The sequence below is a fragment of the Saccostrea echinata genome, unplaced genomic scaffold (assembly GCF_033153115.1).
Source record: "Saccostrea echinata isolate AGI-Se365-2 ecotype Australia unplaced genomic scaffold, CSIRO_AGI_Sech_v1 ptg000029l, whole genome shotgun sequence".
Lineage (NCBI taxonomy): Eukaryota > Metazoa > Mollusca > Bivalvia > Ostreida > Ostreidae > Saccostrea > Saccostrea echinata.
In genome coordinates this window covers 37,640,950-37,668,356 of record NW_026889778.1, presented here as the reverse complement: position 1 = coordinate 37,668,356, position 27,407 = coordinate 37,640,950, and the positions used below count along the sequence as shown (strand labels likewise).

General features: G+C 36.2%; 1 protein-coding gene and 1 long non-coding RNA gene across 2 annotated transcripts; one reads left to right on the top strand and one right to left on the bottom strand.

Moving 5' to 3' along the window:
* Positions 1-686: 686 nt before the first annotated feature.
* On the top strand, positions 687-23,379 carry LOC133195892 (uncharacterized). Its single transcript, XM_061331870.1, has 8 exons — positions 687-1,035; positions 5,491-5,743; positions 19,297-19,586; positions 19,858-20,004; positions 20,244-20,581; positions 20,759-22,051; positions 22,262-22,493; positions 22,630-23,379. Exons 1-8 carry the CDS (start codon positions 829-831, stop codon positions 23,119-23,121), a joined length of 3,252 nt encoding a protein of 1,083 aa, XP_061187854.1. The 5' UTR covers positions 687-828; the 3' UTR covers positions 23,122-23,379.
* LOC133194804 (uncharacterized) lies at positions 12,558-17,486 on the bottom strand. Its single transcript, XR_009722180.1, has 3 exons — positions 17,229-17,486; positions 13,858-13,937; positions 12,558-13,348 (listed from the first exon to the last, which is right to left on the bottom strand). It is a non-coding gene; the product is annotated as an uncharacterized LOC133194804 (long non-coding RNA).
* Positions 23,380-27,407: the final 4,028 nt, after the last annotated feature.

Sequence of the window (27,407 nt, the reverse complement as noted above, 5' to 3'; positions counted from 1 at the left end):
TTTCTGTGCAACTGCTTCTTTCTTTAAGCTGCAGATTTAGAATCATATACTAAACATGCCAGTCCGAATAGGTAATAATACTGATATCTTTGATCTTTTATTCATGTATTAATTATATTCATACATAAAAGTAGTGTACATTCTCAAATATGAGAACATAATTTTTATTATACTGGTATATTCCCTGATGCAGGAATTTAGAGAGCTTTAATTTGATTATTAACAGAGAAATTTTTCACTACAGTTTCAGTATTGCAAAGAGAGTTTTATTAAAACTTTAAAAAATTCAAACCTTCTTCAGACTAAAAAGCGAGCAAACCCACTCTCTGGAAATTCCACACCTTTCTGTGTTATCTATTTTTAACTATTCTTAATTCTCCGAAAAGTGGAAACTAACGATCCTTAACTGGCACGTAACCATGACTGGTACCCAAAACAAAAACATTCCAGGTATCTGTAGTTATTTTTATCAAATTAGATAGAGATGGCCCTTCTAGTGTCGGTAATTATTGGAGCGGAACGATATCGGTAGTTTTCTAAAAGAAGACCGACTGGGGGTATTATATAAGCTCTAAGCTATTAATTTTTTCATTAATGCTGCATGTATCCTTTTACTTCCTTTTAAACAGATATATTTTACTTTCTTTCGTCCAGGTAGGAAGGAATTCAAAAGTCTGGACGAATGGGATGTGATATTCAGAACGATTCGTGTACGGGGCTATTATGTCGTAGACCTCCACATGTTGTTTGAATTCATTTAATATCCGGAATTATGTAAAAGAAAATCGTGGGGAAAAAAATTTATCAGCGAAAAGAATAAAAACCACAATGTCTAGAAGAGATTACGCTATTACAATTCGCGAGGACACGGTGCATTATACAGTGGAGGATGTAGAAGACTGTGATGATATTGACGATGCTTTCGACATCGGGGACGCCCTGGACGTCAATCTGCGGGGACTGTCTGACCTAGATAGCATCAAAGAGAGGCTGATCATGCATATAGAAAAGGAAAAAGGCAACTTCAAAACACAGGTGAGGGGAACTGTGTCAGAGATTCAGATTGTTAATACGTACATGTAGCAATGTCATTATGTTATCTGTACAGTTATTGGTGCTTGCATGTTCTGACCTCACAGGCCCGTAGGAAGCAATTTCAGTTTGAGAGGGGGGGGGGGCACGACCATACATTTTTAGTTGTGGGGGGACACTATCAACTACCAAAAATTCCTTGACAAGCAAAAAAGGAGGGGGGCATCAAACCTTATAATTTAGGGGGCACAAGCATATGCCAATGGTAGCTATGTTTTCAATAGTATTCAATATATCGGAAAAATTAATGGGGGGGGGGGGGGGCTACAGCCATGTCTCAGCCCTGAAATAGACCAAACTCACATAGCTTCTAAATGAAGGAATGCTCAGTGCATGTCAAAGAGGAGAGAAAATTCCTATTAAGCTGCCTCTGTATTGGTAAAATTTTCTCTGCATCATAAGAAATAAAGGTGAAATATAAAATTAAGGGTAAGGCAGTAGTATTTATCTAAAATATCTATCAAAAATGAAACCTGCAAATATTTTGAACATTATGATGATGCATTTACATACAACAATGACGTAAAAATTTAAGCTGCAGTTTGTTAAACCTTCAGTTTAAGTTTCTTCAACAAAGCCATTCATTTCTTCAGTATGTTATGTTAAATAAATGATCCCAAAGCTCTATATTGCCAGAAAGATTATATTTAAAATCACAATATAGCAATTTGTAGATGTAGTAATGTAATATCGCCCAATGTGTGTTCAAAGTAAACAATAAATATTTAATGAGGAAATGTTTGTGTATCTACTTAACTACCTAAAGAGTTAAGGAATATGAGGTTGAACTTTAAAAATTCTAATACATCTTAAGAGCATTCACAAATCGATGGCTTGTTTACATCCCTTCTTCTATACCTATTGGAATTTGTTCCACCTACATAGTCATGAAATTTTAATATTAACCCACTCTCAGTTATCAATTTAAAAAAAATAAATAAGGTCAATTAATCTGAGAGCACTGGACTTGTCTATAATACAGACTTACAGAAACAGTTGCTTATGAACAAATTGGAAATAATTTCAATTAAGATTTACTTCCATGCTAGAATGAAAATCCATTGAATTTAGCCTGCAATTTGTTTTTAAAAAAGTACTTTAAACTGTGGATCATAATTTACGCTAAAATCCCCTTTTTATTTAATAATCTTGGTTTCTTTTGTATTCAAAGTTTCTATTTATTGTTATGTTTCAAAGGTAATACATTATATGCATAGTTTTCAAGACACCTCTATGTTAACCAAGACAATTTCTTTCGCGGATCGTTGGTGATTTTAACCGACTTTGAACATAATACTGTTGGAACATGATGACATTTTAACAATCATCGGGTATAATTGTGAAGAAGTCCATTATTTTACACAAAAGTCTGCCGCATTATCCTTGTAAAGATTTAAACCTCCCAACGTAACTTAAGGACGAATTTAAGGGTCAAAGTACCTGGTTAAATAATAGTGTGGATTTACTGAATTTACTCATTTTGTAAAAAAAAAAAAAAATCATCGCCCACAAAAACCAGTTTTAATTTAATGGCAGACGTCTGAGGATTTAACAACTTTTAACAGAATTTTACGTAATCTTTTAAACGCGACTCAATAAGAGGAATTAATCACATCCTTGTTGAAATTAAATATTTTTGGCTTTTTAAAATTTAAAAATATCCACGTCTATTCAACTTTGTTGTAACGTGCGGAGATTTTTGAATATCATTATAATTTCGTATCGTTTTTAGGTCACCTGAGTTTACTCAGGTGACCTATTGCTATCCGTTTTCGTCCGTCGGCGTGCATCGTGCGTCGTGCGACGTGCGTTAACATTTGAACATTTTCAGCTTCTTCTCTGAAAACACTCAACCAATTTCCATCAATTTTGGCATATAGCATCTATGGGTGAAGGGGGACAAAATTTGTGAATTTCATGGTCCCTGCCCCCCCCCCCCCCGGGCCTGAGGGGTAGGGCCAAATCCACTAAAATTAAAGCAACCTTTAAAAATCTCCTTCTTTACTCCTGGACATCAAGCAGTAAAACTGTTGGCATGATTGTAATAAGCATTGACTCCTCTACCAAAATTGTGAAATTCATGTCCCCAGGGTGAGGGGTTCTGGCACTAGGGTGGGGCTCTAATGATTATATAGTGAAAATGCATTAATTCTTTAAAAATCTTCTCCTCTGCTCCTGGGTATTAAGCCGATGAACTAAGTACATAGTTATGATGATGAGGGGAGCCTCTTTTAAAATTGTGAATTTCATGGCCCCTGGGTCAGGGGTTCTGGTGTTAGGGCGGGGCTCTATTGATAATATAGTGAAAATGCATTAATTCTTTGAAAATCTTCTCCTCTGCTCCTAGGTATTAAGCCGATGTATGAAGTAGATAGTTATAATAAAGAAGGGTGCCTCTTCTAAAATTATGAATTTCATGGCCCTTGGGTCAGGGGTTCTGATGTTAGGGTGGGGCTCTATTGATCGTATAGTGAAAATGCATAATTTGACCGCAGAACCATTCACCCTGAGGCCACACATTTCACAAATTTGGAAGAGGTACTCTTGATCATCATAACCATGCACCTAGTTTATCTGCTTTTTATACAGGGGAAGAGAATAAGATTTTTTGCCCATTTTTTTAAGGAAACATACTAAGTACATGGTTATGATGAGCGAGAGTGCCTCTTCCAAAATTGTGAATATCTTGCCCCCCGGTCAGGGGCATTGGTATTAGGGTGGGGCTATATTGAATCTATAGTGAAAATTGATTACTTCCTTTAAAATCTTCTCTGCTCTTGGGCATGTAGGAGGCAAATAGAGTATATAAAGTTGTAATAAGCAGGGATGTTTTTACCAAATTTTGAAATTCTGTACCCTTTGGTCAATTTATTTATTTCTACTGAAAGAAGTTATTCCCCTTTGCTATTCACCTATAATAGTTAATCACTCTAAATAATGTAACTTAAAAGGTCAATTGAATAACAGAATTATACAAGAAAGTTTATATTTAATACAAAAGTACCTTCATAGTTTTTAATGGTCAGGTAAACTTTTAAATAATAGATAGATGAAAATGGGACAAATTACCATATCTTTGTACAATAAATAATCTTTAAAGATCAAGAGAGGCCAATGCGAGGGAGATTGTGTTAACTAATAGTGCCCTAGAACTATTGTTTTGTTTAGTCCGCATGAGGATAGTGACAAATGGGGAAAGTATAGGCAAATAAATGATCAAATTGAAGATTTCTTATTGAGAACTAAATTAATATGTTGCCGATCCCTGATCATCCTATTTCTCTTGCTTTTGGGCAACAAAGCTTTATTTATCAGCTTATTTTGTTTAAATCTGTGGATCATTACATTATACTCAGGTGACCGTTAAGGCCCTTAAGCCTCTTGTTATTCATTTATCATCGCATTTTAATGATTTGATTTAAGAACCCTCTATACACTTCACCCTGAAGAGTTCTCATTCTGTGGTATTATTATGCACTGAGAGTAATCTGCCCTTAGAATTCTACGGCGTCTACTTAACTTGTAATCAATTCAATTATACTTTTTTTTAAATTTAGAGGCCAAGATAAATTAATTGATTAAACAATTTACTTGCATGATTTCTTTTGGTGATTTCTGTTCATCAATAATTCTTTGTCTTTGAACATTTTTCATTTGGGGTAAATGCCGGGTACCCTATGCTAAAAATGATATAAATAAACTCAATACTTACACCTTTATACTACGTAATTTTCTCTATGTCCAAAAAACATTTTGCTTTAGAGTAAATCATAACGCGGAATTATAAAATACCGCGGGTATGATTTTTTAATAAAACGATAATTCTACGTTATTTTTTTTTTTTTTTTTTTTTTTTTTTTTTTGATTTGTGTATTGTAAATGTGTACTAGAAGATTAATTTATGAAAAAAGACGAATAAAGATATCCTTGGACCCAGGGTGTATATTCGCGGGGCGGGGAGACCCTGTCCACAAGAACGTGTGGCCTATATCGGTGGAACAAATTTTTAATATATGTGAACTCCAAGATAAACTCCGAAATCTGTACACCAAGTTTGATGTATTGGCACTCATATTTAACAATCTTATACCTGGAAAATATAATTTATCAAAAAATCAAATATTTTATTGGCACAAACACAATTACAGTAATTGGTAAAGGTCTATACAGAACATAATAATAAGCATGATAATACAGTAGAACACAACTAGAATACAAACAATTGGTGTAGCAAATAATGTAATGTACTCATCAGATACTAAATAATTCATAACAATGTAGTTACTCATTTATAGCTAAAACATTTTTTATAATATAATAATACATAATATACATAATAAAATAACAAGTGTAATTATCATGTACGTATATAACTGTTTTGATTTTCGCTTTTTGTAGACCATTGATAAACTCATGGAGTTTTCTCGGGAAGATGAGCGAAAACGACAGAAAATACTTGAACTGTTAAAAACAATTCAGAGGACATTAAAGAAATTTGAAGTGCAAGAGGTTCCTAGCCAACAACACAAGCGGGGGAGCGCAGCGTTAGAGGAACTCCTGATAACAGAGGGGGCGACGAAAAGTTTCGAAATTGACTTCAACCAAAGGATCTCGCAAGTCAAAACAGGAGAATGCATGGTTGTTGTGTCAGGTAAGGCTAGCCAAGGCAGCGAGATTAGTGTCTAGATTCATTTATTTTCAATTTAATATAAAAAAAATTGTGATTAAAAGTATATTTTTTTCAAAATTCTGTCTGCTACAAAATTCGTGTACCTTTCGTTTCAGAACTCATTAAAAGAGGTACTATGATTAATAAATTTTGATTGCTGAAATCATTCCTGTTTAATTTACTAGCGGTCAATTTCGATAGCCTGATTTCTTTCACTACTTTCTTATCTTATTGATCTACTAAATTATTATGTTTTGAGTAATGTGTTAAGGAATTATACAATAATGCTATATGTATAATACAAAACGCACTTTCATAGCTTTTATTAGTTAAATACGATCGGATCTAGAATCGACGACAACAAAATGAAAACCTTCTTAGAATGTCTAAAAGAAGTAACACGTGTACTTCCAGGTAAATCTAATTGATCATTGAATGAATGTCTGATAGAATTAGCATGTAATTAATATTGTTAAGGGCGCAATTTCAGAATAAATGTGTAAATTACTTGATTATCTAGGGTTGTACATAATCCTGAATTTTATAGCGAACGCAGCTAGCGGCGCGAAGTGCCGCTCGTCACTGCGAGCTCTAACGACAACGCCTGGGCGAAGAGAAAATTCGGACTACAGCACATTCATTCAATAGAATTTCTTTCCGCAGTAATTCTGGACCCACAATACGGGAGAGTCTATAAGCCCGTGAACTCAATGTTGGGAAGCCCGTGATTTCGATTGTAAACACACATTTTGATACGTAAGCCGTTTATGTGTACCTTCTTAACGTATTGATAAACAGTCAAAAAATTAGCCTAACTTACTGTCTTTTTTATGAATTTAATGAATTTTGACATTCGCAAAAATAAAGAACGTATATATTTATAGTAAACCCAATTTTCTAAGGTCTAGAGCTAACGTAATTATGCATATACAGCCCGTGAATTCATCGACACCCTATAAAGAACTAAGTATGAGGCCCGTGACTTCACCAACACCCTATATAGTATTGAATCAGAGGCCCGTGACTTCACCGACACCCTATATAGTATTGAGTCAGAGGCCCGTGACTTCACCGACACCCTATATAGAACTGAGTATGATGCCCGTGACTTCACCAACACCCTATATAGTATTGAGTCTGAGGCCCGTGACTTCACTGACACCCTAAATAGAGCTGAGTATGAGGCCCATGGCTTCACCAACACCCTATATAGAGCTGAGTATGAGGCTCGTGACTTCACCGACAACCTATGTAGAGCTGAGTATGAGGCCCGTGACTTCACCGACACCCTTTTTAGTATTGAGTCTGAGGCCCGTGACTTCACCAACACCCTATAAAGAACTACGTATGAGGCCCGTGACTTCACCAACACCCTATATAGAGCTGAGTATGAGGCCCGTGACTTCACCGACACCCTATATAGAGCTGAGTATGATGCCCGTGACTTCACCAACACCCTATATATAGTATTGAATCTGAGGCCCGTTACTTCATCGACACCCTATAAAGAACTAAGTATGAGGCCCGTGACTTCACCAACACCCTAAATAGAGCTGAGTATGAGGCCCATGGCTTCACCGACACCCTATATAGAGCTGAGTATGAGGCCCGTGACTTCACCAACACCCTATATAGAGCTGAGTATGAGGCCCGTGACTTCACCAACACCCTATATAGTATCGAGTCTTATTCCCCTGACTTCACCATCACCCTATATAGTATTGAGTCTGAGGCCCGTGACTTCATCGACACCCTATAAAGAACTAAGTATGAGGCCCGTGACTTCACCAACACCCTAAATAGAGCTGAGTATGAGGCCCATGGCTTCACTGACACCCTATATAGAGCTGAGTATGATGCCCGTGACTTCACCAACACCCTATATAGAGCTGAGTATGAGGCTCGTGACTTCACCGACAACCTATGTAGAGCTGAGTATGAGGCCCGTGACTTCACCGACACCCTTTTTAGTATTGAGTCTGAGGCCCGTGACTTCACCAACACCCTATAAAGAACTACGTATGAGGCCCGTGACTTCACCAACACCCTATATAGAGCTGAGTATGAGGCCCGTGACTTCACCGACACCCTATATAGAGCTGAGTATGATGCCCGTGACTTCACCAACACCCTATATATAGTATTGAATCTGAGGCCCGTTACTTCATCGACACCCTATAAAGAACTAAGTATGAGGCCCGTGACTTCACCAACACCCTAAATAGAGCTGAGTATGAGGCCCATGGCTTCACTGACACCCTATATAGAGCTGAGTATGATGCCCGTGACTTCACCAACACCCTATATAGAGCTGAGTATGAGGCTCGTGACTTCACCGACAACCTATGTAGAGCTGAGTATGAGGCCCGTGACTTCACCGACACCCTTTTTAGTATTGAGTCTGAGGCCCGTGACTTCACCAACACCCTATAAAGAACTACGTATGAGGCCCGTGACTTCACCGACACCCTATATAGAATTGAGTATGATGCCCGTGACTTCACCAACACCCTATATAGTATTGAGTCTGAGGCCCGTGACTTCACTGACACCCTAAATAGAGCTGAGTATGAGGCCCATGGCTTCACCAACACCCTATATAGAGCTGAGTATGAGGCTCGTGACTTCACCGACAACCTATGTAGAGCTGAGTATGAGGCCCGTGACTTCACCGACACCCTTTTTAGTATTGAGTCTGAGGCCCGTGACTTCACCAACACCCTATAAAGAACTACGTATGAGGCCCGTGACTTCACCAACACCCTATATAGAGCTGAGTATGAGGCCCGTGACTTCACCGACACCCTATATAGAGCTGAGTATGATGCCCGTGACTTCACCAACACCCTATATATAGTATTGAATCTGAGGCCCGTTACTTCATCGACACCCTATAAAGAACTAAGTATGAGGCCCGTGACTTCACCAACACCCTAAATAGAGCTGAGTATGAGGCCCATGGCTTCACCGACACCCTATATAGAGCTGAGTATGAGGCCCGTGACTTCACCAACACCCTATATAGAGCTGAGTATGAGGCCCGTGACTTCACCAACACCCTATATAGTATCGAGTCTTATTCCCCTGACTTCACCATCACCCTATATAGTATTGAGTCTGAGGCCCATGACTTCATCGACACCCTATAAAGAACTAAGTATGAGGCCCGTGACTTCACCAACACCCTAAATAGAGCTGAGTATGAGGCCCATGGCTTCACTGACACCCTATATAGAGCTGAGTATGATGCCCGTGACTTCACCAACACCCTATATAGAGCTGAGTATGAGGCTCGTGACTTCACCGACAACCTATGTAGAGCTGAGTATGAGGCCCGTGACTTCACCGACACCCTTTTTAGTATTGAGTCTGAGGCCCGTGACTTCACCAACACCCTATAAAGAACTACGTATGAGGCCCGTGACTTCACCAACACCCTATATAGAGCTGAGTATGAGGCCCGTGACTTCACCGACACCCTATATAGAGCTGAGTATGATGCCCGTGACTTCACCAACACCCTATATATAGTATTGAATCTGAGGCCCGTTACTTCATCGACACCCTATAAAGAACTAAGTATGAGGCCCGTGACTTCACCAACACCCTAAATAGAGCTGAGTATGAGGCCCATGGCTTCACTGACACCCTATATAGAGCTGAGTATGATGCCCGTGACTTCACCAACACCCTATATAGAGCTGAGTATGAGGCTCGTGACTTCACCGACAACCTATGTAGAGCTGAGTATGAGGCCCGTGACTTCACCGACACCCTTTTTAGTATTGAGTCTGAGGCCCGTGACTTCACCAACACCCTATAAAGAACTACGTATGAGGCCCGTGACTTCACCAACACCCTATATAGAGCTGAGTATGAGGCCCGTGACTTCACCGACACCCTATATAGAGCTGAGTATGATGCCCGTGACTTCACCAACACCCTATATATATTATTGAGTCTGAGGCCCGTGACTTCATCGACACCCTATAAAGAACTAAGTATGAGGCCCGTGACTTCACCAACACCCTAAATAGAGCTGAGTATGAGGCCCGTGACTTCACCAACACCCTATATAGAGCTGAGTATGAGGCCCGTGACTTCACCAACACCCTATATAGTATCGAGTCTTATTCCCGTGACTTCACCAACACCCTATATATAGTATTGAATCTGAGGCCCGTTACTTCATCGACACCCTATAAAGAACTAAGTATGAGGCCCGTGACTTCACCAACACCCTAAATAGAGCTGAGTATGAGGCCCATGGCTTCACCGACACCCTATATAGAGCTGAGTATGAGGCCCGTGACTTCACCAACACCCTATATAGAGCTGAGTATGAGGCCCGTGACTTCACCAACACCCTATATAGTATTGAGTCTTATTCCCCTGACTTCACCATCACCCTATATAGTATTGAGTCTGAGGCCCGTGACTTCATCGACACCCTATAAAGAACTAAGTATGAGGCCCGTGACTTCACCAACACCCTAAATAGAGCTGAGTATGAGGCCCATGGCTTCACTGACACCCTATATAGAGCTGAGTATGATGCCCGTGACTTCACCAACACCCTATATAGTATTGAGTCTGAGGCCCGTGACTTCACCAACACCCTATATAGTATTGAGTCAGAGGCCCGTGACTTCACCGACACCCTATATAGAACTGAGTATGATGCCCGTGAATTCACCAACACCCTATATAGTATTGAGTCTGAGGCCCGTGACTTCACCGACACCCTAAATAGAGCTGAGTATGAGGCCCATGGCTTCACCAACACCCTATATAGAGCTGAGTATGAGGCCCGTGACTTCACCGACACCCTATATAGAGCTGAGTATGAGGCCCGTGACTTCACCAACACCCTATATATTATTGAGTCTGAGGCCCGTGACTTCATCGACACCCTATAAAGAACTAAGTATGAGGCCCGTGACTTCACCAACACCCTAAATAGAGCTGAGTATGAGGCCCGTGACTTCACCAACACCCTATATAGAGCTGAGTATGAGGCCCGTGACTTCACCGACACCCTATATAGAACTGAGTATGATGCCCGTGACTTCACCAACACCCTATACAGTATTGAGTCTGAGGCCCGTGACTTCACCGACACCCTATATAGAACTGAGTCTGTGGCCCGTGACTTCACCGACAGAGTACTGAGTATGAGGCCCATGATTTCACCAACACCCTATGTAGAACTGAGTCTGAGGCCTGTGACTTCACCGACACCCTATTTTCCACTAAGTTTGAGGCCCGTGACTTCATTGACATCCCTACATATATAGTACTAGTACTAAGAAATATGCCTGTGACTTCATTTACACTGTATTCCATGAAATAAACATAACAATCCACATTATCAGAGCAGAAATATTCATTACAATAGTGAACAAATGTACACACAAATTCACACTTTTTTGTCAGTTTGTAGTCATTTACTTTGTTTTAAATGTACAACAATGCAATTTCATCATGTTCATCTATGTATAATAAAATTAGCCATTATTAAAAAAACAAGAGGCCCAAGGGCCTTAACGGTCACCTGAGTGTAATACAACAATTTAAAGGATGCATCGAGTATAAAATGAACTGAAAGATAAAGCTTTGTTGCCCAAAAGCAAGAAAAATAGGGTGATCAGGATAAACAAAATAATTAGTCTTACTTTTCATTAACAGTTCATAAATTAGGTCCTAATCTGTTCCCCATTTATCACTATCACCATATACAGTATATTAACAAATTATCAATGCTTCTGAACTATTTTAATCCCTTGTTGATATCTCTTACATTGGCCTCTCTTGGTCTTTGATGAACATTTAATAAGACAAGTTATTCTTGACTCATTTTTATTTATCTACTACTTACAACCTGATCATTAAAACTATGAAAGTACTTTTTGAGACAATAAAAATTCTTGCATAATTCTCTTATACTATTTACCTTTCAAGTACATTATTTACAGTGATTAATTATCAAAAGTAAATGGCAAAAGGGAATAACTCCTCTCAGTAGAATACAAATTAATAGAGCCCTGGCCAGGACCAGAACATTTAACCAAATGGTCCAGATGTTCAAAAATCTGGTAAAAATACCCTTCTTTATAAAAACTTTACTCTGTTTGCCTCAGATATGCCTAGGTGCGGAGAAGATTTTTAAAGAAATAATGCAATTTTACTACAGATTCACTAAATTATCAATAGAGCCCCCCCCCCCCCCCCCCCGAGAAACACCAAACACCAGAGCCTCTGACCCTGGGACCATATGTATACCTAATCACTTTGCTTATCTGTTTATCATTAAGTAGCAAAACAGGATTATTTAATAGAATTAATGCATTTTCACTATATTATCAACAGCCCCACACTTACACCAGCACATCTGACCCACTGGGGTCATGAAATTCATTAATCTGGAAGAAGCACTCTTGCTTTTTCACTTTATAATCAATTGAACCCCCCCCCCCCCCCTTCACCAGAACCCTTGAACCTGGGGTCATGAAATTCACAATTTTGGAAGAGGCATCCTTGCGTATCATAACAATTTACTTAGTTTGTTTAAATAATACACAGGGGCAGAAAAGAAGATTTTCAAAGAAATAATGCACCTTCACTATAGGATCTATATAGCCCCACCCTAGCACCAGAACCCCTGTCCCTGGGGCCATGAATTTCACAATTTTGGAAGAGACATCCTTGCTTATCATAACAATGTACTTAGTTTGTTTAAATAATACCCAGGTGTAGAGAACAAGATCTTTAAAAAATTAGAACATTTTCACTTTATAATCAATAGAGCCCCACCCTAACACCAGAACCCCTGATCCAGGGGCCATGAATTTCACGATTTTGGAAGAGGCAACCTTGCTTATCATAACTATGTATTTAATTTGTTTAAATAATACCCAGGAGTAAAGGAGATTTTTAAAGATTGCATTAATTTTGATGGTTTTGGCTCCACCCCTCAGGCCCCAGGGGGGCAGGAGCCACAAATTTCACAATTTTTGTTCCCCTTCATCCATAGATGCTATATGCCAAAATTGGTTGAAATTGGTTCACTGGTTCCAGAGAAGAAGCTGAAAATGTTCAAAAGTTTACGACCGATGGATGACACGCCGCACAGCGACGGACGAAAAGAGATAGCAATAGGTCACCTGAGTAACTCAGGTGACCCAAAAATATATAAGAAATGATTACCGATTAATTGTCATTTAAATTCTTTAAAATTTATAGTTAAATAGAATTCACTTTAACTTGCACATATGGTAACAATTAAACAAATTCTTAAATTTCAAATATAACACCAGTTATGTTTATTGTAACTACATGCATCAGCAATGCATTAAATGTGACATTAAGATTGCAGATAATTAGTACTTATACAGTAATACCAGCATGCAATACATGTATGCATTTCAATTGTTTTGTTTTCTTTTGGCCTTCTTCATAGACATTTCTGTTTGTTGACTGATCTTTTCTCTGCCTCTTCTATTAATTGGCATTCCAGTTCCCAAACACAGACCAAGGAATATATGGCCTTCTTCATTAAGACATTGATTTAAGATGTGCATGCCTAAACTGAAAATGTTTATAAAAATGTGTAATACATGTAAATATTAAATTAAATTAAATATCTGGTATAAATAAATTTGTCTGCATTTTTTTTTTCAAATTGACACCTGAATAATTACATTGTTAACATTATAACTTAGAGGCCCATGGGCCAAACTCTCACCTGAGTCAGTATGGCATTGCTATTCTTCATCAGCAGATTTTGTTCATTATTCCCATGTGGCTTTGATCACCAATTGTGGACCCAACATATATTTCCAATATGACAATCATTAATGAACTTACTTTCAATATTAATTCTTTGAGAATGAACTTTCATTTTTGCACAAAAAGCACTTTAAGTCATCTACTAGTGATAAGAAATACCAATGCTGAGTTTTAAACTAATATTACAAAATCAAGCTGCTGGAGATTACATAATTCTGGCTCATGATAGGACAAACAGACCCCAATAACTACCATATTCTTTACCCAGGGGGATGGTGATAGACAAATAAAGAAAAAGAAACACTTACACTGGATATTCTCTCAACAGCTTCTCATTAGTATGTTATTCTCCAGAACTGTACAAGTGTGGTATCTGGTATATATTGACCTGAAAAGGTGTTGAAATACTGTATTAGAAAACTCGTTAAATACTCCTAAATGAAGGATTCCTCTTTCTTTCTAATGCAAAATCAAGGCCCCCATGACCAAAAAAACAAGAGGCCCATGGGCCACATTGCTCACCTGAGCACACTGGCTAGGCAAAAGCACAAATCAGTTCAGTATTGAAAAGATTACGGGGGGCTTGAATTTTAAACTACCTGATGTCATATCAATATAACAAATGGCTTGTTGTACTTGAAAAGATTTTAAAATATTTTTCCCATATATTCCTTTGTAAAAATTTGATCCCCCATTGTGGCTCCTCCCTATCCCAGGGGTCAACATTTGAACAAACTTAAATCTACACTACCTGAGGATGCTTCCATATCAATATCACTAAACATAGCTTTTCTGTTCTTGAGAAGAAATATTTTTTCTATATGTTCTTATGTAAAACTTTTGACCCCCCATTGGGCCCCACCCTACCCCCAGGGGTTATCATTTGAACAAAGTTGAATTTACACTACCTAAGGATGCTTTCATATCAAAATCACTAAACATGATTTTCAGTTCTTGAGAAGATATTTTCCTATATGTTCCTATGTAAAATTTACGATCCCCCATTATGGCCCAACTCTATCCCCGGGGGTCAGCATTTTAACAAACTTGAATCTACACTACCTGATGATGCTTCCATATCAAAATGACTAATCATGACTTTACAGTTCTTCAGAAGTAGATATTTTCCTCTATATATTTCTATTTAAGACTTTGATCCTCCATTGTGGCCCCACCCTACCCACGGTGGTCATGATTTGAACAAAATAGAATCTACACTACCTGAGGATGCTTCCACATAAATATGATCAATCAGGGCTTTGCTGTTCTTGAGAAGAAGATTTTTAAAGATGTTTCCTATATATTTCTATGTAAAACTTTGATAGTCCATAGTGGCCCCACCCTACCCCCGGGAGTCCTGATTTCAACAAACTTGAATTTACACTATCTGAGGATGCTTCCATAAAAATATGACTCATCATGGCTTTTGCTGTTCTTGAGAAGATTTTTCCTAAATATTCCTAATTATGCACAACTTTGACTGTCCATAGTGGTTCTATAGGGTGTCAGTTAAGCCAAGAGGCTCAGACTCAGTACTATATAGGGTGTTGCTGAAGTCACAGGCCTCAGACTCAGTTCTATATAGGGTGTCGGTGAAGTCATGAGCCTCAGACTCAGTTCTATATAAGGTGTCGGTGAAGTCATGGGTCTCAGACTCAGTTCTATATAGGGTGTCGGTGAAGTCATGGGCCTCATACTCAATACTATATGGGTTGTCGATGAAGTCATGGGCCTCATACTCATTACTATATAGGGTGTCAGTGAAGTCATGGGCCTCAGACTCAGTTCTATATAAGGTGTCGGTGAAGTCATGGGTCTCAGACTCAGTTCTATATAGGGTTTTGGTGAAGTCATGGGTCTCAGACTCAGTTCTATATAGGGTGTCGGTGAAGTCATGGGCCTCATACTCAATACTATATGGGTTGTCGATGAAGTCATGGGCCTCATACTCATTACTATAAAGGGTGTCAGTGAAGTCACGGGTCTCAGACTCAGTTCTATATAGGGTTTCGGTGAAGTCATGGGTCTCAGACTCAGTTCTATATAGGGTGTCGTTGAAGTCACGGGCCTCAGACTCAGTTCTTCTATAATACTTCTATATAGGGTGTCGGTGAAGTCACGGGCCTCAGACTCAGTTCTATATAGGGTGTCGGTGAAGTCACGGGCCTCATACTCAGTTCTATATAGGGTGTAAGTGAAGTCACGGGTCTCAGACTCAGTTCTATATAGGGTTTCGGTGAAGTCACGGGTCTCAGACCCAGTTCTATATAGGATGTCGGTGAAGTCAAGGGCCTCAGACTCTGTTTTATATAGGATGTCGTTGAAGTCACGGGCCTCAGACTCAGTTCTATATAGGGTGAAGTCATGGGCCTCATACTCAATACTATATGGGGTGTCGATGAAGTCATGGGTGTCATACTCATTTCTATATAGGGTGTCGGTGAAGTCACGGGCCTCAGACTCAGTTCTATATAGGGTTTCGTTGAAGTCACGGGCTCAGACTCAGTTCTATTATACTTCTATATAGGGTGTCGGTGAAGTCACGGGCCTCATACTCAGTTTTATATAGGGTGTCGGTGATGTCACGGACCTCAGACTCAGTTCTATATAGGGTGTCGGTGAAGTCACGGGCCTCAGACTCAGTTCTATATAGGGTGTCAGTGAAGTCACGGGCCTCAGACTCAGTTCTATTATACTTCTATATAGGGTGTTGGTGTAGTCACGGGCCTCATACTCAGTTCTATATAGGGTGTCGGTGATGTCACGGGCCTCAGACTCAGTTCTATATAGGGTGTCGGTGAAGTCACGGGCCTTAGACACAGTTCTCTATAAGGTGTCGGTGAAGTACGTCACGGGCCTCAGACTCAGTTCTATATAGGGTGTCGGTGAAGTCACGGGCCTCAGACTCAGTTCTATACATGTATAGGGAGTTGGTGAAGTTACGGGCCTCAGACTCGGTTCTATATACGGTGTCATTGAAATCACGGGCCTCTTACTCAGTACTTGATCTTGATATAACAAGATTGTCATATTTCTGGTTTGAACAATGTCATGCATACATAGGGCAATATGAACTATTTCCTTTGAAATCAGTAGGTGATTTCAAGAATTTTTTGGGTGACTCTCAACCCTTCCCCTTTTTTTCTCTGAGTTTATATTATTTAGTATACATAAAATTAGTCTGTGCTGTTTGTACATGTAATTGTACATGTATAATCATGAATGCTTGTTGTTTGTGATGCCTGAACGGGCCCTGATTTGGAAATAAGGAATCTATCTTTCTGATAGAATATGATACATCCCCCTTATTTGGATATGAATTTCTGAAAAAATAATATGTGCATTTTTTATGTCTGTTTAATTTTTTAAATAAAGGTCTCTTTTTAAAAACTGAATTATAAATTAGTTTTTAAAGTTAAAAACTTTCCATAGAACTTTTTAAAGTCTATATTTCCTCTCCGTAATTAATTTTCTTAAAAGAAAATAATTCGTAAATTTGCAACGGGCTTAGAAAGTTTAAATAGATCTAATATGAAAATGTCATTTATTGATAACATGTAACTTACTATAAGTTAGTCTATTAAATAGATTACATGTTTCGAAGATATGGGCATATTTCATAAAATTAACATTTCCGTCCGGAAAAATACTAATCTTTTAAAACAAATCTTATACTTACCACGACACATATTGACATCCCGTGCTGATTGAAAGTACTTCAACTGTTCAATGAATTGCTGAAGGATTTCCTCTGACAAAACCCAACCTCGTATACACTTTTCGTCTCTACTTTCTAATCTAAACCCTGTTACCGATTCTGCCATTGAAGATATTTACACATAGCCTGATCACTTTCAAATGAATGATTGTCGATAGCTCGGCTGCAAGTTAAAAGCGAAAGTAAAAATGACGTATGCATTTTTTGTGTACTTGACTTCACGGGCTTCCGGTTGTTTCAGATAACGGGCTTATAGATTTTCCCCCACAATACATCACTTGTTGTTCTCGCTGCTAACTTCGTTCGCGCGGTAACAACAACTAAAAATTCACTAAAAATAAACTCACCTTAATTTAATGGATATTGCATACAGATAGAAGATTAAATGTTCTTTGTTAAAATTTTTGCACTTTTCAAACTTCGTTCATGGAAATGCAGCTAATATACGACGTCATGTGAGGTCACAGTCTAGACGTTCCAAATGTCTCGTGCGGTTTGAAGAGGCGGATCTTAAAATTAAGTGAACAATTGCGCTCGCCCGAATGGTCGCACCGTCAACATATTATTCATTATCGGGAAATTACTTAATTACCTAGGAAAATTATCCATGGAAATATCCTTCTATATTTTAAAATCATTGTATCAAAGATAATAATCATATCCCTTATTAGGTTGATAATTATAATTGATTACATGTATTGACATCTGAACAGTATACGACTATCTTGCTTTTGGTGTAAGACGACTGATTCCTCAGTTGGAACTTCTATAAATACACATGTATCAGTTGTTAAAATTATACTTTTCTACATTTAAATCATTGATTTATCTCAGACATTGACAAATATCAAATGGAATTCCTTACTGTACAACTGCAAAAGTCTTCTTACAATTTCACTTCCAATTTACCTACATGTACGCTAAACCTTTCACGAGATTAGGATGATGCATATTTCAAATATACCAGATTTTATTTATTTTATCGAATATTTGAATATATTCGAATACTTACATTGAATATTCGAATATGAATTATGGACAAAATTGACATCCCTAATATATTGTATGTCCTCCTTGTACGTATTGTGTAGTCTCTACACAGTTTTTCAGTTATGAGAATAAAGTTCATTGTCATTGTACACAAAAGTACAATGTTTTTTATTTATATCCCCAAACACACTCAGTGAGAAATCTCATTGGTTTAATACATAATTGTAGAAAGTGACTACAAGTAAGCGGTCCAATTTTGTTGCAGGTTTCTTTTTTTTCTATTAATAGGTACTACACATTGACATAGTCAGAATGATTATTTTCCTTAAGTTTACATAGTAGTGGAGGTCTTTTTATGTGCAAAAATCATTTTCCTCATATTCATGTCAATTAGGAATTTTTAGCAACTTTAATCTCATGAAGATGTTTTCTTATTGAGGCTGCATTAATAAAATATTAGCAGATGAACTCTGGGATCAAATGTTCAACTTCTTTTAAAACACATATTTACTCGAAGAATGACAAATATTGAACTAACCAACTTTCAGTTAGCATGTACATGTACACTGTATTTACACATGTTTGTGTTCGGCTATTCAATTTTATAGTATCTAGAATTATTATTATTATTATTATTATTAAGAAAATATTTAAAACGTCAAGTACCTGTGTTCTCTTTCACAGTAATTTTGATCCTTTTCTCTTTGCAAGAAGAATTTCTTAAAACAAAATTGTGTAGATAAGGATTCCATAACATACATGTATGTATCTGACATGGTTGAAGATATTCTCATTTTATAAAACGGTTAATTTGACCTGAAGACACAATCAAATAAATGTCTTACAAGGGAACAATTTGTCGCAGGGAAATTGTTCCGAGAATATGATATAATTTATTTATATATAAACTGCAGAATATTTCGTTTTATGCTTTACTCAGTGAATTAACGTTTTCATCTGTAATCTGTAGATACAGTTTTAGTACTTTAGGGAAATCTAATAATAGAAATATTTTGAATTTTTATTCCCTATACTTCAGGTGAAACTTCCGCCGGTAAGTCAAGTTTCCTGAATCTCCTTTTCGGGGAGGACATATTACCTGTCCACCATAACCCTTGTACCTCTGTCATCACAAAAATTTCCTACGGTAGGAACCGATCGGCACGTATCGTTCATATGAACGGGGAGGCAGAAGAAATAGAGGATATCCATAAAGGGGAAATGAAGGAAAAGTTGTGGAATAAAATATATGAAACGGACTTAGACAACAGGGAAAAAATGTCCAGAATAAGCGAGGTTCAGCTATCTTTACCAATGGCGATATTGAAGGTAAGAAGGAAGGAAGCGTTTTTTTTAAATCGCAGTGATGATATTGCAAAAAACTTCCTGAAGACCATACAATAAAATATAAGAAAATAAAAATACGTATTACCTAGATGATGCATGACATCACATCTTTGATGCATGACCCGTACTTTCATCACATCTTAACTTTTTTTAATATTCAAACATTTCTTTATTTCATTTTCAAGGATAAATCTCACAGTCTCAGTCACTATCTAAACAAACTGATGCATTATAATTGTAATTTTTAACACAGAGCGGGATTGTTTTGGTGGACTCTCCGGGAATCGGAGAAAATTCTGCGATGGATTCCGTCATCACACAGTTTGTCTCACAACACCACATCATGGGGTTCATTTACGTCATCAAGTCTGACAATGCCGGAGGTGTCGACGAAGACCGAGTATGTCTAATAATTTCAGTAACAATACATAATTTATATTACTTTTAGTAATAATGCATAATGTTATATATAATTATCATTGTGTTATTTTGAATCTACTATGTGAAAGACATACAAGTTAATATTTACTTGGCAATGCCATTCAAGATGAGGTAATACCATTTCATGTACCAAATGTATGTAGACATCGTATTCGTCATTCACTGTTCTCACAACTGTCTTTCTTTCAATTTTAACAGCTAGGAAATTTACTCAAAGTTATCTTAGACAAGCAAAAGAAGAAATCAGACGATGCTGGAACGTTGTTTGATCCAAAATGTGCAATATTTGTCTGTAATTTATGGGACAATGTTAAGAAAGACGAGCAAGACCAAGTGTATGAGTACGCGGTCCGGAAGCTGGAGAACTACTGGCCCGGACTGGTTAGGTCCAGCGTCATCCGGTTCTCCACAAAACGTGCCAAACAGGAACTGTCTGTCGACACTGACTACATCACAAAGGATTACAGACTTTTTCTAGAGGGTTTGAAAGAGTTAGTTGCCAAGGCAACTGATAAAAGAATCAAAGCCACATACAAGTAAGTCTCTTGTTAAATTGTACCGGAGTCTTCATATGTTGGTTGAAAAGATCTTCAAAAATGTCCCCAAAAATATTTTTGTATACAAATTCGTATTACAGCTAATGTCTGAATCTCATGAGAAAGACACACTAAACAAAAAATGTATGCGTCATCAAATAATTTCTCTTATTCTAGGTGGATGGAAACAGTCTTAGTACGAAGTGTTCATCATCTTAAAACTATTGTGAAATCTGTGGATGATAATGAGCAGCATTTAAAGGGGAAAATGAAGCATGTTCACGAAAAGCTTCAAAGTTTACGACTAAAGTCAGAGGGAGTCCTAAAAGATCAGAAGGCACATATAGACACAAGTGTTAAAGAAATTTGTCAAGCATTTGAAATTGTCCTGAACCAACCAGCCACACACTTTCGACTTGTTCATTGGTTGAACCATGATTTAATAAATATTCGAGATGATGACCCTTGGCCCGAGGTCAAACAAAAAATTCACGATATGCTTCTGAATAGGATAACTGATGAATTCACCAAGTGGGAAGAGGATAATAAAAAATGTCAAAAAGTCGAGCAGGAAATGTTTAATCAAATCAAATCGGAACTTCATCTTTTACAGAGTGATTTAGTTTCTATCGAAGGTGAATTACACTCCGATTCCGATAGTGTCTCATCGGAAGAATATTATGATTTAAAAACTCGGAGAAAATCATCCCTACTCTCAATAAAGCTTGGACGATGTGGGGACTATGATTTTGGAGCGTTACATGCACAGCCATTACCGGTCAAATTGATTGGCAAATTTTTGCATCCATTCAATACTTTGGCAAAAACACTTCGACATTCTAGTTTATACGAATCTTATGAATTTGCGAAATGGAACAGGAAAACAGAAGCGTTTAGGAAAGATCCTCTCAATGCCGCTAAGCTTGTCTCGGAAAAGTTTCTTCAAAGATTTTTGCATCCCGAAAAGGGCGAAGAAAATCAACTCCTCAACTTTGTTTCCGAAATATTTGATCGTCCAAGAGAATTACTCGAAGTTATAGAAGAGAATATCCCTGCTATGATTCAAGCAAATGAAGAATTACTAGACCATATATCACATTGCCGCGTCAATGTCAATGAATCTAGAGAAACATACGAAAAGATGATGGAAGGATTAGAAACTTTGAAACATCAACTCTTGGAGTATGGAACTGGCCAAATTTACGTGGACGATTTTATGGGAAGGGAGATTCGTCTTCGAGACGAGTATAACGATTATGGAGATTCTGGTGATTTTCGATGTTCAACCATCATTCTTAGTTGTTCAAACAATTCCCGGGGAGACAGACGTATCCAGAGGGGGGTTTGGACTGCTCTACAAAACGCAAGTTTGTACGACGAGGATGAGAAATGCGATGAAGCAATTATCATTAAAGTCTATCTTCCACTGGCTGGAATCTCTGAAACCTTTGCAGAAGTCACTAAATTACGGTAAACACTTAAATATTGGTAATCGCTTTGTTCCTTTGCAGTTTCTTAAGCACAAATATGTGATAGGGAGAACATGTACAAGCATCTTTGAAACTTTTCCCCAAGCCGTCTAATCATTCCTTTGCAATTTGTCAAGTGTAATTATGTTTTAAAGAGGAAAGAATTGAATAGTCTCTTTAAATAAAATATTTTTGTTTGTTCTTCCTTCAGCTTCCTGGATCATCCATGTGTAGCAAAGTTTTTGGGCATTCACCATTCCGACTCCCCAATCCCTGCATTTGTTTACATGGATCACCTACGAAGTCTAAAGATATATAAAGAATCGTCCTTTTGCAATCTTCGAGTAGAGATTCCAAGAATTCTGGAGGAGGTTGTTCAAGGCCTGGAATATCTACACAGTAAAAAGCTTGTCCACATGGAACTGTGTCAAAACACAATTACAGTATGTTTTTATTTACCATAAGAATTAGTGAACGTTAATAAAGAATAATAATGAAACAAATAGAGGACAAAAGTAAAATGTTGTTCGCATTTTGGAATCAATATTGTTACAGAAATTTTTCTTATTGTTCTTGCAGGTAGACTTTGATGGGAATGTGAAATTAACAGGCGGATGTCTTCCACGTTGTGCTAATTTCCCCATGGACAAGGAGTCTATCGGTGTAGGTGATTTTGCATACTTGTCACCGGATGTTCTGAGAGGGGAAATATACGTTGCCTGTGCAGACGTGTATGCACTTGGTCTTCTGATTTACGAAATGTTGCTCAATACTCGATGTTTCGACAATCAGAGAATGATGACCCTTGATTTGTTTACCAGCAAAGTCGACCCAATTGGAATGAACGAAGTCTTAAACAAATGCCAAGAGGTCAATATGACTGAATCAACTAAAAATCTTATTTTATGGTGCATGGATCCATCAGCGGATAAAAGACCTGCAGTTCAAGTGATCGCAGAAAAAATGACTGATTTTAAAAATGAAAAGTGTACGCAGAATCTCAGACATAGCGGGTTTCAAACTAGAAGGCACCAAGCCGTGAGGCGTATACCGTCTAAACAAGCTTATTAAACATGTTAGAGAGATTATGAAATATTTTTAGAGAAAATATATTATATTTGAACATTGAAGACGCATTAACTTTTAATAAGAAAGGAGTATGCTTGAAAGGGAATAGATCTCATCGCATAACCATAGAAAATTTTCTTTGGTTTAAGTAATTTGTTCATTGTATCAATGCAGTGTAAGATAAAATGTTTGAATTATGAAATCGACAAAGAAATATAGAAAATTTTGTTTCTCTAGATCCATTGCATAATATGATAATGAAAATAAAATTGAAATTAAATCAGAGTTTAAAATAAAGTGACAGAAAAATATCTTGAATATTCTGATGAAATATGAATGAATTAATTTATGAATGAAACGAACTTAGAAAATATTTGGAGGGGAAAAAAAAGAAAAGAAGATAATATTTAAGTGAAAAGTTTATTCACTATAATATTTAAATCTGTACTCCTTGCCATATTAATGCATGTGTACTATGTAGTGAATATAGGTAATAGGAATATAGACAATAAAATATGTTCAAAACAAAACGATATAGGTAATTCAAAAGAGTTGAGTGAAGTTTCTCCGAGAGATTACACAGCAATACCGGAGACACTAGTACATTATTCCGTTGAATTTTGGTGTCTGGCGATCGAAATCCGAAATTTACAACAAAAAGAGTACGTCAGTAAATTTTTGTTTTAATTCGAGATCTCAAAGATTAATTTTTGCAACCCTATTGAACTCGAGATTTCTGTGACTACAGACCCTGCTATGTGAATTTGATTATTCGTACATAATTTTAAACTTACATATGAATAAATTGACTACGATATATGTGCCTTACTATAAACGTCTATACGTACCGGGTAATTCAAGGTTTTTAGCAACCATGCAAAGTTTATATAAATATTTAAGCGTTCTGCAGTTCTATTAAAAATCACTCAAGTATCGAGGGAGAAGAAAAAAATCTATTTTCAATGTGAAGTGCGGCGTAATTATTCCATTTAAACGTTGATCAAAGGATTGGTAACAGCTATTGAAAACAACGGCACTGTTTAGTTAAGCCTGTTTAAAGTCTATAGAAGGATTAATTTTCTTCCTGGTTCAGATGTTCTTAATGTTGGCAAAAATTTTCCAATAGGAATAATTGATTATTTTTCCCAATTCTGTTCCTGGGTTGAAGAATATTTTTATCTCGATTCTGAAATACTTTAAATTTGTTCTTCGGGTTCTATGAGATGGTTCTTGGAAATCTCTTTCGACAAGGCTGTGGGGTTGAATGAAGTTAGGAAAGGGAAAATAATGAGGAGGGGGACATATTATTTCAAAAAATCTCTGATTTTTGAAAGAATATATAAATTAATTCTATAAAATTTATCACAATTAAATGACTTTTTTTTTTATTTTGATATATGAAATTTTTAGAGAATGCTTTTAATCTTCTACTCGAGAGCTTTCAAGTGTTATAGAATTTCAAGATATGGTCAAAATATTCTGAACATTTTTTTATGAAAAGCAATATCAAATGATACCGGACTTTATCTAAAATTTATCACTTAATGTAAGTTCAATGTAAGGGGTAAAAAATTACATAATAAATGCATATAAATATGTATGCACCGCAGCTCGTGATGCAAAATGAAGGTGCCACTTTTTGGGACCATAAATAAACAATTTCATTTGAAGAATTCAGACATATTTTTGTAACATAAACACGATCTTATTAAAAGAGTGTTTCTGAAACATGTAAACCTAAAACTTCCATTCATTATTGAATAGAATGGTTACACTTCAGTGCCCGTATTTCATATCTTTCGTCTTCTTCCTTATTCCAGCATTGTCCAATCAAATAGATCGATGTCTCTCTCTCCATGTGTTCGTACTTTTTCTAACGTTGTATTTATTCACAGGATAGGCGTTTTTGTTGAAAACTGCTCAATCATACGACACGCAAGACTCGTCCTTGTCTTCGAAATTATTTTTTGAATACTGATCACGTTCTATTTAAATGTATGTTTAGTACATACCGCCCTTCCTCATTTTGGGGTGAAATAAAATTTTAGTTAATTACTACTTTGATTTCAAACATATTTCACTACGAACAAAATATATTGGAAATACTCTTGAAAATAACTTTTTTTAAAGCTTAACTTTAAACAATACTAAAATTAATATCATTATATATGTACGATTTTAATTTATGAATTTGAAAATCATGTACTTTATGCTGCTAAGTCTGATAAGATTAGTGTTCACTCTATCTTTGGGTTACTTGGTTGAATAGTTTAAATGTAAGTGATTTTGGAATTTTAAAACTTAACTGGTTATAAGTAAGTCATTGGGACGTCGATCGATGTGTGTGTGTATATATATATATATATATATATATATATATATATATATATATATATATATATATATATATATATATATATATATATATATATATATATATATATATATATATATATCCGTATAAAAACATAATGCAAAGCCCTCTGATTCATGAAAATTTTCTTATAACCATAACCAAAATATCCTTATAAGCTTAAGCGATTTTTTTAACCGAGTTTTACTGTACACTAGTAATAGTCCTATTGATATGCTAAATTGTTTAGCTGTTATAGGACACTTTGAAATATTTCAATTTAAGAAGGCCTGGGAAACTTTCAAAATTAAAATACATGTAAACAGTTCTCCTCTTAAGGGGGTTTAAGAGTAAATGATATTTATTCCTATTTTAAAAGAAAACGACCCTAAAATATATTACACCTTACATTCAGGTTGTGCAATAAAAGAAAGATTTTATTAAAATATCTTATCATAAATAAAAGTCTTGCATCATATTTAAAAAAAAAAAAATCATAAATACCGGAAGAAAAAATAGTACAGCGTGAATTCTTTGATATATGTATTACATGTACAAAGAGAACCTTGACTCTGGAATTGCCCCTATGCGGTTTAAGCTAAATAAATCATTAAATCATGTTTGGGTAATTCGGATCAAACATAAGCCTCTTGACTTTTTAATGAATAATCTGTAAAACTTAAGTCTTCAGGGAAAATTTCCTCACGGGACTCATTAGTTCTTACAAAGATCAGTAATAGAAAAAAGATTTACACCAAGAAACCTTTGTTGCTGTACGGAGTGCATATTGTTATTGTTTTGTAGTTTTTAAAATTATATATACGTAATTACTGAAATCTTATTTTAATCGATAATATTATAAAACTTACATTTTTTTAGTAGTAAGTTTCAAGATATTCCAATCATATTTCAATTTTGCAAGTACATGTGTATATATTCAAATTGATAATTTTCAAGCAGTCGATTTTCAACATATATTTCAAGCTGTTATTTTTCAAGCCTATCTATTTATATTTTTTTAATTTTCAGTGCCTTAAAAGCATTGGCTTTACTAGTATGGCATAACCATTAGAGATTTGTACAGGTTAAATTTTATGCCCTTGATTTTAAGTATGAGTGAGCCCAGAAAATGATGAAATAACATGTGACACTCTAATTAAGACGATCGTCCAAAATTACTGCATTCAATTTTAACCTTGAAAACTTGGCAAAGGGGATATCAGATTTAAATTACACTGACCTTAGAATTTCAATTTCACCGAAATTTATCTTTAAAGTTTTTTTATCCCATATATATTTGTGTTCTCTAAATTCTGGTACTCGAAACGGATTAAATATAAATTTGAATTTAATTAATGTGCAATGTTTAAAGAAATCCGTTAAAGATATACGAACTATCACATGAACCTTGTTGTGGGGAGAGGGCTAAAATAGGCTATGCCTGCTGCCCAATCCCATTCACTTTTTGTGAATAAATTTATGTATAAATTTGAGGGAAAAAAACGAACTCTCTGATTAATACATTCAATAATTCAGCAAAATATTATTAAGAATCATTACTCACGATGATGATTTAATTTTTCTCGCTTTTAAATGTTTTACATCATTGCGAAAATCTGGAATTTAACGTAAATCCTGAAAAAACTATTTTTTTGATTATCTTATGAAATTCACACTTTGTACTTTTATCCTGCAGAAAGCGTCATATGATTCACATATTATCTTTTGTACATCTAAAGATTTTTGTTGGTTTTTTTTTTTTTTTTTTTTTTTTAATTTTTTTTTTTAATTTTTATTTTTATTTTTTTATTTTTTTTTTTTTTTGCATACAATGGTCTGTTAAAATTATTATTGCCTGTTAAATTTTTTTCATTATACTTTTAAAAAGCTTATTGTGAAAGATGTCACATCTGACAATGCGAGCGAAGAATAGAAT

What these genes read in the sequence shown, in the direction of transcription:
- LOC133195892 (XM_061331870.1), top strand. Translation starts at nt 829, where the DNA reads ATGTCTAGAAGAGATTACGCTATTACAATTCGCGAGGACACGGTGCAT. An exon ending in ATGCATGGTTGTTGTGTCAG is followed by an intron (nt 5,744 to 19,296) that starts GTAAGGCTAGCC and finishes CCTATACTTCAG; the next exon opens with GTGAAACTTCCGCCGGTAAG. An exon ending in TACCAATGGCGATATTGAAG is followed by an intron (nt 19,587 to 19,857) that starts GTAAGAAGGAAG and finishes TTTTTAACACAG; the next exon opens with AGCGGGATTGTTTTGGTGGA.